This window comes from Eleutherodactylus coqui, chromosome 2 (genome assembly GCF_035609145.1).
Source record: "Eleutherodactylus coqui strain aEleCoq1 chromosome 2, aEleCoq1.hap1, whole genome shotgun sequence".
NCBI lineage: Eukaryota > Metazoa > Chordata > Amphibia > Anura > Eleutherodactylidae > Eleutherodactylus > Eleutherodactylus coqui.
The window spans coordinates 51,764,069-51,780,365 of record NC_089838.1 but is presented as its reverse complement, the minus strand read 5'-3'; the positions used below and the strand labels follow the sequence as shown (position 1 = coordinate 51,780,365).

The following is a 16,297-nucleotide window of genomic DNA, read 5'->3' as shown; positions in this document are numbered from 1 at the left end:
TGTAGAATCCCCATAAACCAACCTCCTAAACCAGAAAACCAATTGGCAGGGTTCAAAGAACTAAATGTGTTACCCCACCAGCTATCTCTGGTTTCTGAGTTTTCATTTGTCCATGCAAACAGTTCTTTTGACGGAACAGGAACAGCCAAGAAAGGAAAACCAGTGGCACCAGGTGTGTGTACAAGTCCAACAGTACTTGGTGGTGTCTAACAAGGTGGTTCTGGGCATTGTCCCTTTGCACCCTCTCACAAGGGCGAAGCATGGAGTGAGGAGTCCAAAAGTCCATCAATAAACAAAATGTCCTTCATTTTCCTTCTCATGGGGGGGCAAAGGTAAGGCATGAAAAGTCCATTAGTCCCAAAACAAACAACAATTCCTTCAACCTTTACCAAAGTAGGTGCGATCAGCAGGACTCGATAGGGCCTCTCGAGTCCGGGCTCTAGGGTTTCCGGACACGCCTCTTTACGACCACCCAGTTTCCAGGTAGTAGGGAATGAGATCCCTCTAGGTTGTCTGGGCCTGGAATGGGAGAAAAAGACTAGATTCTGGGTTACCATTAGTTGGTCACACAGGTGCTTTACATATCCGGCTACTATGTCATAGCCCTGCTGTAGGGCTTGTGGATGATACAGCCCCAATCTTGGCATAGAGCCAAACAACACTTCTTTTAACTTAAGCGTACCATTTAGTCTTTTAACTTTGTCTAAACTCTGCAGGTGTGAAGTGTGTACCTTTGTTTGAGTCAATCACTTCCGGTGCCCCATCTCTGCAGGTTACCTCATTCATCAGCTCCTGTGCGATTACCTGCTTATTTACTTTGGTAACAGGGTAGGTCTCCGACCTGAAAAAACATCAACAACAACAAGCACGTATTCATACTTCCCAACAAGTGGGAGCTGAGTGTAGTCAATTTGCAATCCCTGAAATGGGTAGAGTGGTCTAGGCAAGTGTTATGTGGCAAATTTACTTCTGCCCTGTTGCTTACGGCAAAGATCATGCAAAATTGGACAAGTGATGATGCAGCAACTACAGAAAACCCAGGAGCCACCCGTCCTTGTTCAAGCGTCGACATCATTGCTGCTAGAAGGCCTGGAGTACCTGCATAAGAACGGCCAGATCCTCAGGGATGTTAAGGCTGGGAACATCCTCCTGGGTGAAGACGGTTCCGTGCAGATCGCAGATTTCGGCGTCAGTGCGTTTCTAGCCACAGGAGGCAACATCATCAGGAATAAAGTCAGAAAGACCCTCGTGGGCACGCCATGCCGGACGGCACCGGAGGCGACAGAGCAGACCAGAGGACACGACCTCAAGGCGGACTTCTGGACCCCTGGTAGGTGTGTCTTTCCGTGCATTCGCTGGGCCATCATGGGGCACAGGGACCGTGGTGGGCAAGTTCTGTTGACTGTTCGCCATTCACCGTCCCATTTCTGCTGCTCCCATATTTAGTCCATTTGTCTTTTTCTTCATTGCTGGCTTGTAACTGTAAAGTCTTTAGCATGTCAAAGTCCAAAGTTTGTATCAAAGTCCAAGGTTTATATCAAAGTCCAAAGTTTAGTCAAAGTCCAAAGTTATTGTTAAATTCTTCTTTTCTTCCACGGCTTAAGGGCCGCTGCCTTTGCTGTGTGATCTGTGATGGCGTTGCCTCTTGTTTCTCTGCTGTAGGAATTGGTGTGAGCTTTCCACTTTGTCACCGCTGCACCATTCTTAATTGGCTGTCCTGCTGAGGTAACAAGCTGTCTGGCCTTCCATGTTAGGCCGTAGTCATGAGCTATGCCAAATGCATACCGGGAGTCAGTGTAAATGTTTGCCGTCTTACCTTCTACCACTCCACACGCCTCAGTGAGGGCCTGTAACTCCGCTTCCTGTCCTGGGACATGCGGAGGCATTCTGCTTTTAGGACATCTTGTTGCGTGACCACTGCATATCCAGCGTGGAGTCGTCAATTACCCTGGTACCATCTACAAAAACAACTCAGAATATGCATTATTAACAAGGGCTTTCAGTTAACATAAAGAAGAGACAGTGTCTGCAATTGCATCTTCCTGGACATGTGCCAGGGGGTACTGACGGACCAAGGGGGCTAAGAGCTTGTTCCTCTGCGTACGTAAGAGTGAGGACGGGTAGAGGTGTCGCTTGGTCTGCTGCCATCCGACATAAGGTCGGGTGACTTTCAGACCCGGGGTGTATACAAGCCTCACCGGACAGGTGAAGTTTGATACAACATCCCAAGGGTCCCATCACGCAATTCTCAATATGCTTTCAGGACCTTCCAGCATAAGGAAGCGCGTGAGGCATCGCAACCCTTTAAACATTACCTCAAGCGGTTCAGTTTCTGCCAGCTGAATTGGCACTTCTGAAACCCCTTGCACCGATTACTGCTAGACAATCAGGCTGGTATTCTATTTCAAATAGATCATAACCTTTGTTGTAAGAAGGAAAAGAAAAAATTTTAAAAAATTTAAAAATAGCTGACCTGCAATACCTAGATCACCTATATCTTCTCTCCCCCCCCTTTTGAACTAGGGTACTTAATTGGAAGGGTAACCGAGTTCAAGGTAGTAGCAACAGTGAGACGAATGACAAGAGCACATTGTAGCTGGATCTGACGGGCCAGAAATAAGTGCTTGGGTTGCACTTGCGTGTATATGCTCCGGGTGTCATGGGGGGGTGAGGACCACTAAGGGGGGGTTGGTTCAATACCAACTCCGAAGATTTGTTAACCATTGCCTGTACTGCTGCCACCGCACAAACACATGAGGGAGCTCCTCGAGCCACTGGATACAGCTTCATGGAGTAGCATCCAAGTGGCCGTGGTTGTCCCCTGTGCTTTTGTGTCAATACTGTCGTCCCCTGGCCAGAAAATTCCGTACAGAAAAGAATAAAGGATAAAGTGTAAAAGGGTGAGAAATGAGCTTCAGGGGTGAGAGAGAGAAAAAAAAAGAATGATTGAAAGGCAGTCATAGAGTAGTTGTATAAGAGCGAAAACAAAGTGGACCCATGGGCGGCAGTATGAAAACAAGGCCCAGAAAGGTGCGGAGTTTGGCAGCAGGTGTAAGTACAGGTATGGCCGTCCATACGTTTCTTCTATAGAGCATTCTCAGAAACAGTATAATTGTGACTTGTTGGCAGGCTTCCAAATTATCAGCACACAGCGCCTACATCACACATTAACTCTCATCCGTTCATGCAGTCAAGTCTCATTCAAATATTAGTGAGAGTTCACACAGGACGTAACGCGTATGATGCAACTGTCCTCAGCTTGCAAACAAATGCATTCAATCACTCCCACCCCTCCCTGGAATCAGTCAAACTTTAACTGTCTGTAATACTAGAGAAGTATACCAGATTCCACAACACTAATATTTCCCATAAAAGGAACACACATTTAGCAATTATGCACACGTCCGACCAGTTACAGAACTGACATTTACACAAAGAACAGTAAAACTAATATTCACTGGATTCATTACGGGTTTTATTCTATTCAAGCAAGCAGGGTTACTTGTCCAGTGTTCTCCGCTCTAATCTTTGGCCTTGAGAAGCACACATTCCTTCTCTGTAAATCTCACTATACCCCCTTTCAGAGACAAGGGGGGGGCGACTTGCAGCTGCGGCTTTTCACAAGAAGTACACATTAACCCTCTATCTCTCTTATATTCTTCCATTTTCAAAACCATACAATTCACACAATACATTCAACGTCTGTCTTTCTTCTCTGACTTTGAATTTTCATCTCTCTCTGGAACAGAACAATAACTAAGATTTTTGGAAAACAGCCAGAATATCCAGGCTCCAAACCACAGCAATCATTAGCAGCAACAAGAAAAAACTAATATTTCTCTACACAGACTATCAAACCCAGACGGCAGAGGAATAGTTAAACTCATAAAAGAAAGGACAAAACGTATAGATTACATAACATGAAGACATACAGACAATATTGGTTATTTGACACATAATTATCCACAGATTCTGCATGAACTTGCTTTATGTCCCAAAGGAACACAAACTATAAAAGAATTCCCTTTTTCTGATAATTACCGTATCTACACGTGCCTTACTCCATCTATCTAACATACGTTACCCAACTTTGGCTTATCTCTGAATCTTTTTGAGACTTGTGGGTCTCAGATTCCCAAAATTCTAACTTGCTTTTCTCAACAACTTGCTAGATCCTCTCCCCACGGCTAACTTGCTTTGTCTGTCCTTTGTTATTTCTCTAGCTGTTTCCATATAGGCATACTCCTTGCCTTAAACATTTCTACTATTTCACATGAATTTTTGAGACAGGATTTGTAGCCCCAGTGTCTATAAGGAAGGGCACTTCCTCACTTCATATGGAAGCAGGCTCAAAAGTCTGAGTGCCTCTATCCTCTGTTTCCACTGTAGGGATACTGGGGCGGGATCGCCGGGGCTTATGAAAGCAATCCCTGGCCAGGTGGCCTATCTTGCCGTAATTATAACACTTGCGTGTTCCTCTATGGGGTCTGTCCCGGGGCTGAACCTTCCCCTCCTGGTTGCTATAGTATTTAACCGCCACTGCGGGGCGCTCCTCATCCATAGCAAACCCTACTGCCCTTTTATACAAGTCTCTGGGCTTGGCCTGTCGCCAGTCAGGGGTGCATGCTTTTATTTTATCTGCCAATGATGGGCCAATGCCTTGCATGAACGCTTCACACATCATTGGGTAGTACACTTCATCTGCACAGAGGGTGAGACCCATGTCTCTAGCCTTCGTTTCTAGTCTGCCAAAATAGCATTCAACGGTTCCATTCTTTTCCCGTTTACACATAGTTAAAGCTGTTTGTTTTTGTAAAGGGTTTTGTTGTCCGCACCTGGGACAATGCCAATAAGGTTTTTCTCTTTGGGGCTCTTGTGGCGGAGTTGCAGCAGTACAACTCTGATACTCAGGAAGAATTCCAGAGCTGTTTGCGGTTGGTAAGATCGGGTGCATTCTGGCTGGATCAGGCACCGGGGGTGCATACACAAGTATGCCCTCATTCCTCGGTTCACAATCCCACCATTCTACGTTTACCTTTCTACTATATTTGATTATGGCCTCTATTCCTTTATCTAGACCGACGTCTTTGATAGCTTTCATGTGTTTTGTTCCGTACTGCCGCCAGAACTCATAGTTAAAAGTTCCTGCTCTTTTAAACCCTATCCGCTTGTAGACTTTACAGGCTTGCCCATAAATATCCTCCCCCTCTCTCTCCCTAATTATCTCAATAGGGGTCAAGAAAGTCTTAGACTGTCCGGACCCCATACTAATAATTGGACTTGCCATTTTTGATTTACCACAATCACGGAGTAGTGAGGATGTACAAAACGTCCTCTGGGTAAATCTGGCGGTCGCAATGACCTTTTAGTCCCTTCTGCCAGGTCGCGGCTGGCAGGACACGAATGTTTACTATGGACTTGATGTCCGCTGTTTCTACCTCAGTCCTTCGGGTAGATCAGGACAGTCCCTTCTGCCAGGTACGCGGCTGGCAGGACACGTATGTTCACTTATTAGTAGACCTTTTTATGGAGAGAGAGGAGACCACGGCTCACCTCTATACGCGGCTTTTGTAATCTTATAACAAATTACAGCTAGGAAAATGAGTGCGGCAGTTAAAGTACAACAAAAAGCTATCAGTTCAATGCTTGCAGCAGACAGCATGGCAATATACACATGTGGGTTCTTCCGTCTAGCACGGTTACCAAGAACACCGTAAATAACAGGCAGAAGTATCCTATAAACATGCAGCAACAAACCGTTCTGTCGACACGTGACTTTTGAAGACAGGGGAGCTCAGATCTAGGGCGGTAAGTCAAAGGCTTACCTTACACCGGTGTTTTGTAGATCTGGGGTCCCGTGGCCTCTGGTCCAGGTGGTCGGCAGGCAGGGTCGTCAGATATCGGCTGCAGGTAAGGAGTTAAATTCTGGCCCTCGTTGGTGCGCCAAGTAATGTGGGGGGTCAAACTCAGACCGTTGAGCGATGCTGTCTGCTTCCAAATTGGTCTTTAGGGGTGAGTACTCAGACGACACAAATGGACAGCCACATGCGAGATGGGATTGCCATGAGTGAAGTGAAAGTTTATTCAAAGAGTTTACAGTTATAGAAGATTTTTGCTGACGTAGTTATTTGATTACTGCGCATGCCCAAGGCTACATAACATCTGCAGATTTTAATTGACAATACACATCTTTCAAAGAAGTCTCCTACATGAGCAATACATCAATGTCCGGTGACAACTGTATCAAAACAAAATGTTCCTGGACGCTTCTTACTAGAAGGGAGTGAGCTTTCTCAAGGAAAGAAGACATGGGAGAGAGAAAGCTGATAAGACATATGTGAACATATTCAAGGTCATTATTATAATTGGGATCTAACATCTTTCTAGGTAAAAGGTGAAATTTAATACAGATACATGTATTAAAGCAAAACAAGCAAAGAGATACAAAATGGAGTCGCTGTAGTCTATTATTAAAGCGTCGGCCCTTACACGTATAAGCTTAAACCTTTAGCAGAAGAAGACGCAAATTATAAACACATAAGTATTCTGTGAAATACACTTATCAATTTAAAGGCATAAACCTGAATTAACCCCTCACACATCTATAGATCCCCATAACAGTGTGAAAGCCAGAAATCCTGCATAACAGTGTGCTATCCACAGAACCCCTTTAACAGTGTGATACCCACAGATCCCCCCATAACAGTGTGACATCTACAGATTCCCATAACAGTGTGTTATCCACGGAAATGACTATAGCAGCAAGTTATCTACAGATCCCCCATACTAGCGTGACACCCACTGATGTCCTATAACAGTGTGTTATCCACAGATCCCCATAACAGTGTGACACCTACAGATCCCCCATAACAGTGTGTTATCCACAAATCCCCCATAACAGTGTGTTATCCACAGATCCCCCATAGCAGCGTGACAACCACAGATATCCTATAGCCGTGTGACCCCCACATATCCCCCATAACAGTGTGATACCCACAGATCCCGTGTAACAGTGTGCTATCCACAGATCCCCTATAACAGTGTGTTATCCACAGATCCCCTATAACAGTGTGTTATCACAGATCCCCATCACAGCGTGACACCCACAGATCCGCCATAACAGTGTGACACCCACAGATCCCCTATCATAGTGTGCTATCCACAGATCCCCCATATCACTGTGTTATCCACTGATCTCTCATATCACTTTGTTATCCACAGATCCCCCATAACAGTGTGACACCCATAGATCCCCTATAACAGTGTGTTATCCACAGATCCCCCATAACAGCGTGACACACGCAGATTCCCTATCATAGTGTGCTATCCACAGATCCCCCATATCACTGTGTTATCCACAGATCTCTCATATCACTTTGTTATCCACCAATCCCCCATATCAGTGTGTTATCCAAATATCCCCCATAACAGTGTATAATCCACAGATCCCCCATAACAGTCTGTTATTCAAATATCCCCCATAACAGTGTGTAATCCACAGATCCCCCATAACAGTGTGACACCCATAGATCCCATATAACAGTGTATCAACCACAGATCCTGCATAACAGTGTGACACCCACAGATTCCCCATAACAGTTTGTTATCCACAGATTCCCCATAAGAGTCTGACACCCACAAATCCCATATAAAGTGTCTTATCCTCAGATCCACTATAAGGGTGCCTACCCACTTGCGATTTTTTTTCCTGTGATGTTTTGCGTTTTTTCTCAAGAGCAATTAGTATAGAATGTGTTCTTGTCCATCTGGGGTTTTTTTTCCGTTTCATGGGGTTTTTTCACATAGGAACTGTCAGTTGCATATGTCTCCTTATTTTTCTCTTAATGCACCCATAATTGTCAATGGAGGGCTGCAAAAAACGCCGCGAAAAGGCCGCGTTTTTCACGCGCGAAAATCGGCAACGCAAGTGGATAGGCGCCCGAACAGTGTGACATCTACTGAGCCCCAATAACAATGTGACATCTAAAGATCCACTATAACAGAGTGCCACACCAAAAATTGCAAAAGCACAAATTTGCGATTTTTGTGCAATGCGATTTTAACATTAGAAAGTCCCATTGAAAAAAAAACAGCGATATCACAGTGTTAAAGTAAATGTTAGTGGGTAAAAGCCCTAACAGTGTCTTAACAGTGTAATACCCTTTAATCCCTCATAACACTGTGTCATCCACAGATCCTCTATAACAGTGTGTTATCCACAGATCCCCCATAAGTATTTCATGCAAAGATTCCCCTATAACAGTGTGACATCTACTGAGCCCCCATAACAGTGTGACATCTACAGATCCACCATAACAGTTCATCACACACAGATCCCCTATGATAGTGTGTCCTCCACAGATCGCCCATAACAGTGTCACCCACAGATCCTCCATAACAGTGTGAATCTACAAATCCCCCATAACAGTGCCCTCCGCAAATCCTCCATAACAGTGTCCTCCACAGATCTTCTATAACAGTGTGCCACCCACAGATCCCCCTTAACCCTTTCCAATCCAATTTGTATCCTGGTTTTCCTAGGGGACTTACTCTTTTTCTGCCGTTATACAACGGCGCTATATGCTGGTTAAAGCCAGTACTGCATGAGGTGACACGTTGGATAGGCTCCGATAGCAGACAGGCTGGCAATATTTAGTAAGAGAACCCCGACAGATGTCTTCCAACATCGGAGCTGTACAGCCTTAAATCATAATGTCTTCAGACGTCAGACAGGGAATTGGAAAGGGTTAACAGTGTGACATCTACAGATCCCCCATAACAGTGTGTTTCTAAAACCGCATGTTCTATGTGACTGCGGGTAAACTGATGCATTTTTCATCGGCACTTTCTTCTCTTTTTGTGCTTTTAGTTGATGACACTTTATTTGTTATTTACTGGTAGGTGATTTCGGAAGAAAAATCTTTTTTTGCAGGTGTCACCGGCGGCTCCGTTGTGGCACTTAGTATTTCGGATTTGCAGTTTTTTCCTTTCTGATTTAAGCCGATCTCACACACCCAGATACGAATTGCGGATTTATTTCATCATCATCGTAGTTACCTCATCAAAAGTGCCAATATAGTGTGTAGGTAATTACACAATCATAGTGTCCGATCAATAGCACCATCGTAGTGCCCCCATAGTGCCACTGTTGTGTCACACATCTCTATAACATAATTTCTAGAAGAGCTAAGTGACTAATTTGCTGCCATTATCGCCCTCGCAGGGGTCATCACCCCGCTATCCCGAGCTCCTGGATGGTAAATCAGGCCATTTATGTACCGGGGCAGCAATATTGCAGACTACCATTCAGGACTCTGGGAAAGCTGGATGACAACTACTGGTAAAGAGTAATCACGGCCATATTAGTTGTCACCAACTTTCCCAGAGACAGAAGGGACTGAGAAGCATCTGCACAGAACGCAGCAGACGTCACACCGATGATCAGGGGGCGAAGACGTAACGCTGGGCGCTTCTGCTGTAATGCCACCATCGCTGAGTGCGTCCTTCATTCATCCCGGTGACAAGACGCAGATTTCTTGGATCTTCTTATCTTCAGTCTCCACTTATCCCAAGGTGCATAAAGTGCAGGATGCGGGGGAGGTGGCGTCACAGGGAGTGATAATTGGTCATGAAACAGACCCTGCTTTCTTCCCCGGGCACAGCTGGCATACATGGAGAGCTGCCCAGTGTGGAGCTACTCATCACCCCTCCAAGCAGAGTCAGGCAGAGCCAGACAGGAGACCCAGATAGAGACCCTCTGTCAGCGGTCATTACATACCATGCTGTGACAGAGGTGGAGAGCTCGGAGAACTGTATACTGTCCGTCAAGATCTATAGGTCTGGTCTATGGACAGTGGCCGGCAGAGGTAATCATATAACATTTCCACTGCCCGCTGTAGGACTCAGAGCGCTGTGTTATGTGATACACCGCTCCAAATCCCCTTCATAGACATGATAAAATCCTGAATGCCTGCAGCCACCACTTGGGGGAGTTCACTGCATACACTGAACTCAATAATAAGTCTGTATGTAGTGTGCTCCCTCTAGTGGTGGCTATATAAATATGTATTTGGAGAGCTCCCTCTAGTGGTGGCTGCATAAATATGTATGCAGTGTGCTCCTTCTATAAGAAATGGAAAAATATGAAAAGTAATGAGCTCCTCCTAGTGGTGGCTATATATATCTATACACAATATGCACCTCTTAGTGGTGGCTGTATACATCAGTATGTAGTAAGTTCCCTCTAGTCGTAGCTGTATAAATATGTATTTAGAGAGCTCCCTCTAGTGGTGGCTGTATAAATATGTATGTAGTGAGCTAGTTCTATAAGTGATGTAAAAATACGTATGCAATGAGCTTCCCCTGGTGGTTGCTCTAAATATCTGTATAGTGATCTCCCCTTAGTGGTGGCTATATACATCTGTATGTAGTGAGCCCCCTTTGTGGTGGCTGTATGTACTGAGCTCCATCTAGTGGTAGCTGCAGACAGCTAGAATTTTATTATGTAATTCTATGGCTGTGAAGGGGATTTGGAGCTCTATATCAGAAAAATGGAGCTCTGAACTCTTATGAAAGATAAGTATAGAATTTTGTCCCTATCATTGCATGCTGGGACTTGTAGTCTGACAACAGCTTGAATGCACAGCTGATCAATTTCATAATATACAGTGTTATAGAGTTTTTTTGTGAGAGATTGAGCGGAGCCTGTACATGTCCTGACAGAGCGATAGAGTCGCAGCGCAGCCATCAGTCAGCGCCGTTCAGCTCTGCGCACTTTAAATATATAGTTTTCGGCTTACTTTCCCTACAGCAAGAACTCTCCCAGTGATCTAATCTGCTGAGGCCTCGTTCACGTCTCAAGTGCACCGTGACTTTCTAGGGCTGTCATGAATCACATCCTGCGCTATTCAGGAATTTTAGCTGCTGCGGAGCCTGAGGTGATGGTGAAAAGATGAGGGTTCCACCTCATAAAGTTCACACTGGTGGGATTATCTACATTTAAAGGAACAGCCTACCTCTATATTTATAACCTGCATGTAGTTCAGTTAGAAAAAAAAATTGCTATATAGAAATCAGCAACAAGCAGGTTGGAAACTGTAGACAGATCTCATCAAGACTTTGCGGATCTTGTGTGAATACCTAGAACTACCTTAGCAAACAGACATCCAAATAGTCTGATACAGTGGGTGCGCATGGAGGCTCTAGTATGCTATTGGGCCACCTCCAGTTTAGATACAAGATGTGATACGGATGAGCATGGAGGCTCTAGTACCCTGTTATACGGCCTCTAGCTTGGATACAAGATCTCATAAGGGGGCATGGAGGCTCTACTACCCTGTTGTACCACCTCTAGCTTGGATACAAGATGTGATAGGGGCAGGCATCGAGGCTCTAGTACCTGTTGTACCGCCTTTAGCTTGTATACAAGATGTGATGCGGTTGAGCATGTAGGCTCTAGTACACTGTGGTACTGCCTCTAGCTTGGATACAAGATGTGATACGGTCGGGCATGGAGGCTCTAGTATCCTGTTGTACCGTCTCTAGCTTGAATAGAAGATGTGACACAGTCAGGCATGGGGGCTCTAGTACCCTGTTATACCGTCTCTAGTTTGGATACAAGATGTGACTCTAATGCTCTGTTGTACCGCCTCTGCCTTTTATATACGATGTGATATGGGCAGGCATGGAGGCTGTAGTACTCTGTTGTACCGCCTCTTGCTTGGTTACAAGATGTGATACGGGCGGGCATGGAGGCTCTAGTACCCTGTTGTACCGCCTCTAGCTTGCATACAAGATCTGATATGATCGGGCATGGGGGCTCTAGTACCCTGTTATACTGCCTCTAGCTTGGATACAAGATGTGATATAGTCGTGCATGGGGGCTCTAGTACCCTGTTGTACCACCTCTAGCTTGGTTACAATATGTGATATGGCAGGCATGGAGGCTCTAGTACGCTATTGTACCGCCTCTAGCTTGGATACAAGATGTGATACGGCCGGCATAGAGGCATACAGGTTCTGTATGGTATCCGGCAGCATATTGCTCTATTTGCTGTAACTGAGCCTCTAGATCGTGTAAATTCGTAGGCTGTGGAAGTTGGTACCCCAGATGGTCCCATACATGTTCTACTGGTGATAAATGTGGCAACCGGGCAGCCACGAAGTGTGACAATATTGTGGGGGCTCCTGTGACCCACTTGTGTGTGCGGCCGAGCATTATCCTGCTGGAAGCCACCATGAGAGGAACACATGTGGCTGCAGGATGTCCTGAACATATCGCTGAGTAGTCATTGTCCCTCGTACCACTACTGGGGGGGACCAGCTGTCATATGCAATGGCTCCCCAGACCATCACACCAGCAGGGGACAGTGTGTCGCTCCACAGCAAACTCTCTCCAGACACGAACACGGCCATCGTCAGCAGGCAAACTAAACCTGGATTTATCGCTGGAGACAATCCAGTTTCCCTCCGTATCATCCAGTTTTATCATTCACAACATCCCTGCAAACTGAGATGATGATGGGGGTCAGAGGCCGTACATGTAATGGGGGTCGCAAGACCAAAGGTCTTTCAGCCAAGTGCCTGGAAATGGTTTTGACAGACACAGGGGTGTGACGATAGTGCCCCCTGTCTCTGGATGGAGGATAATGGAACAGTTGGAGCTGCTGATGCTTGTTGGACAATCAGCCGCTCCTCTCTACTGTAGAGGGCGTCCTGAGCACGGTCACCTTGTGTGCCCTTACACATCCACTGGTCCAAACACCCGCTAACAGTCTGGTCAGACGCTTCTCTCTACTGGTGGTCTGTAGGGGGCATCCTGAGTCCTGTCACCTTGTGTGCCCACACATATCCACTAGTCCCAACATCTCCTAACAGTCTGGTCAGACGCTCCTCTATCCTGGTGGTCTGTTGGGGCGTCCTGAGCCCGGTCACCTTGTGTGCCCCCATCCACTGGTCCCAACACCCCCTAACAGTCTGGTTAGAGCGGCCCCGTGGGGGACAATTCATCGATACAACCATCCAGCTTCTCCCATCCCAGTAATGCGCCCCCTCTCAGATTCTGTTAAAGGGGTGAAATCTCTTCTCTGCGTCGTAGAGGCGTCTAGTGGTCAACAAGCTTTACACAAGCGGAAGAAGAGGTCACTAAACACAAGGAGCCTCCAAGAGCCAAGGGCCTAGAGGGGAACCACTTTTAGGACCTCCGGTGACAAGACCCTTCATCCAATCACACTGCAACTTTCATCATTTTAACTGCATGCTGAGTTTTGGGGCAAAATGACAACTCCATCTAGGGGCGGGATTGTTTTTGACAATGAGTGTAAAAAGGAAAATAGATCAATCAGCAGCAGCTTGCTGACAGTTTCCCAATGTATTCTCTACACAGCACAGAACAAAACAGAAAAAAAAAATAAACGACAACACACCAAGTAGTTGCTGGTAATAAACCTGCACTTGTGACAGTTGGACATACTCTAGATTTAAAGAATGTTCTCATTCACTGACAGCAAAGAGAGATCTTGAGAACGATAAAAGTGAGACACCATTTCTATTAGATAGTTGCAGATCGGATTATGTCTGATATGGTTGGGTCATTGCTGTGGATAAAATGTAACAAAGCTTGGCACAGGTAAGTGTCATTGCGGTCGAGCATAGAATTTCCTGGAACGTTCTGTCTTAAGATTCTTAGTTTCTCCCTGTGATGTTCTGAATGGATGGGAATTATCATTAGTGCTTCACAATTATACAGATCCTGCTAGTCTGCCCCAGGGACTCAGCACCTCCATAGGTAAATATACCATTAGCATGTCAAATACCCCATGTGTGTCATGTGACCCGACACCTCTGCAGCATGTGTCACGCAGGGCAGCGGATCATGTGCAGCCTGTGCAGCCGAAAGCGCTAATGGTATCTTATAGAGTAATGCAAAAATATCTATCTATCTATCTATCTATCTATCTATCTATCTATCTATCTATCTATCTATCTATCTATCATATCCATGTATATCTGTCTGCCCACCAGCACCCCCACTACACAATCATTTAGTTTTGTTACTGTATTTATTTACTGATCTTGTATTTATGTTATGTGCTTGGTTCTGGTGCTGTATTTATGTACTGAGGTTTGTCCTGATGCTGTATTTGTGCTTTGAGCTTGGTTTTGGTGCTGTATTTATGTTACAACCTTGGTTCTGATGTTGTATTTATGTACTCAGGTTGGCTATAGTTGGTACTGTATTTATGTAGTGAGTTGGTTCTAGTCCTGTGTTTATGTTTTGAGCTTGGCTTTTGGACTGTATTTATGTGCTCAGCTTTGTTCTGGGTCTGCATATGTTATGACCTGGACTCTGGTACTTTATTTAGGTTATGAACTTAATTCTGTGTTTTGTTTGTGTACTGAATATGTTTCTGGTGCTGTATTTATGTACTGATCTTGGTTCTGCTGCTGTATTTATGTACTGAGCTTGGTATTGGTGCTGTACTTATGTTACGACCTTGGTTCTGATGCTGTATTTATGTACTCATGTTGGTCCTGTTGCTGTATTTATTCACCGAGGTGTTCTGTTATGGGTGCGCTGTTATCTTGCCGCTTTCTGCAGAAGCAGTATACTGACAATATACATTCAGTGCAATGTATAGCATTTTTATATGATGGGCAAAAAAAATTGTCACCGGGGGCCATCCAAACTATTGCCGGCAGTGTGCTCAGCACATTGATACGTACCCTATGGTCAGTGAGTTATGTGCACAGCTATGGATGGCGTCAGATGCATCTCTAACTGTGGACTAGAAACATGCGCCATTTGGATGGACAGCTTATGACTTTTTTTTATAAAATGCACTACCGCTGCCATTTTGCGATATACCCATTCCTCCAGATACCACATACACATATTAGTCCCTTCCAGTTAATTTGGCATCAGCTTGGCCTGTAACACTTTATAAACACTTGCAGCATGTGGCGGTATTTTCTGTACAGTGGGATGTGGTAACACTGTGGACCCGGATATCCTCTATCTACACGGGAGGATTTGCGCTCCTCATCCTCCGTTGCTGCGCTCCCTGGCCTCTATCACACAAGCCTTCCATTCCTGCCGCCTCTATACATGGCATTTCCAGGCCTGACTCATATGAAACACAAATCGAGCGCACACACATTACCAAGCCAATGAGGGCATCTCATTTATTTTATCATGGACCGGTCAGAGCATGCTGGGAGTAGTAGTTACACACTAGACAAAGAATAACAATATGCAGACGCTCGCTATTAGTGATCTTTCAGGGGTTTATGGTTTTCGGATTGCTAGAATTATAACCTATAAAACAATAACTCCCAGCCTCCACTATGGGCAGCAATTGCTGGAAGTTGTAATCGTCTCATCAGGTCGCAACCACTGTGTGTCATCGCAGATTTCTCCGATCCTTGCAGAGAACGTGTTAAATATCTGGCAGTGCGCACAATGAGGAATCTGTGCTCCCTGCTCCGGGGATTGCGTCCCATTCCAGCTGGATGAATGGTACATGTGTGCGTCCAGCTGTGCCCACGCCCAGAGAACTGCCCCCCGCCTCCAGGACCGTGCAGCCACAACAGCAGCCGAAGAAGAACATATATCCACCGGAGCACAGAGAATGGGCACTGAGGGGGAGAGAATCAGCATGGAGGTAAGTAGATCTGGGAGGAGGCAGCAGTGCGACAATGTATCAGATGCCACATCACTTTTTAGTTACATAATAGCAACAAGTTCATCCAGTCAAGAAGACCCCAGACTACTGTGAGAGCCTATTCCAAGGAGCTGGAGCCCAAGACGAGAGCACAACAAGCCCCCTAGGACTCTAATCATTTAACAAATAGGGACTGAGGCTCAAAAAACTCAGCAAATTTCCCAAGGTAATATTGGAGACTGGAGAAACCTTGTAAGGTCTCTGAGTAGCTACGAAACTGAGGCCTCCTAATTCTAGACTCTCCAAGAGCACTAGAAATGAGAGCACAGGGTCCAAACAGACTACTAGGCCCCCTTAAGAACCCTCCAGAATGGACTGTCAGAGCCCTGCCATACTCCAGAGTTTCTTATGTAGAATATTTAGGACCCCAACTAAGGGTCACTATTACTAATGGGGACCCCAACGGAGTCACTATAACGACGGAAGCACCATGGGGGGTCACTCTTACTACTTGGAACTCTATGGCAGTCACTGTTACAACTGGGACCATTATGGGGGCTACTATTGAGGGCACTATTACTACTGAGGCGACTATGGGAATCACTTACTACTGGGGTTCCTAATGAGGTCACTAT

General features: G+C 45.5%; 1 protein-coding gene across 1 annotated transcript in view; it reads left to right on the top strand.

Annotated features, from left to right (window-relative positions):
• Window positions 1-15,460: 15,460 nt before the first annotated feature.
• Window positions 15,461-16,297, top strand: part of NINJ2 (ninjurin 2) — a 41,686-nt gene continuing 40,849 nt past the window's right edge. Inside the window, exon 1 of the mRNA XM_066590921.1 lies at window positions 15,461-15,662. Within this exon, the coding sequence (XP_066447018.1) occupies window positions 15,522-15,662 (141 nt within the window). The 5' untranslated portion in view covers window positions 15,461-15,521. The remainder of the gene's footprint in view (window positions 15,663-16,297) is intronic.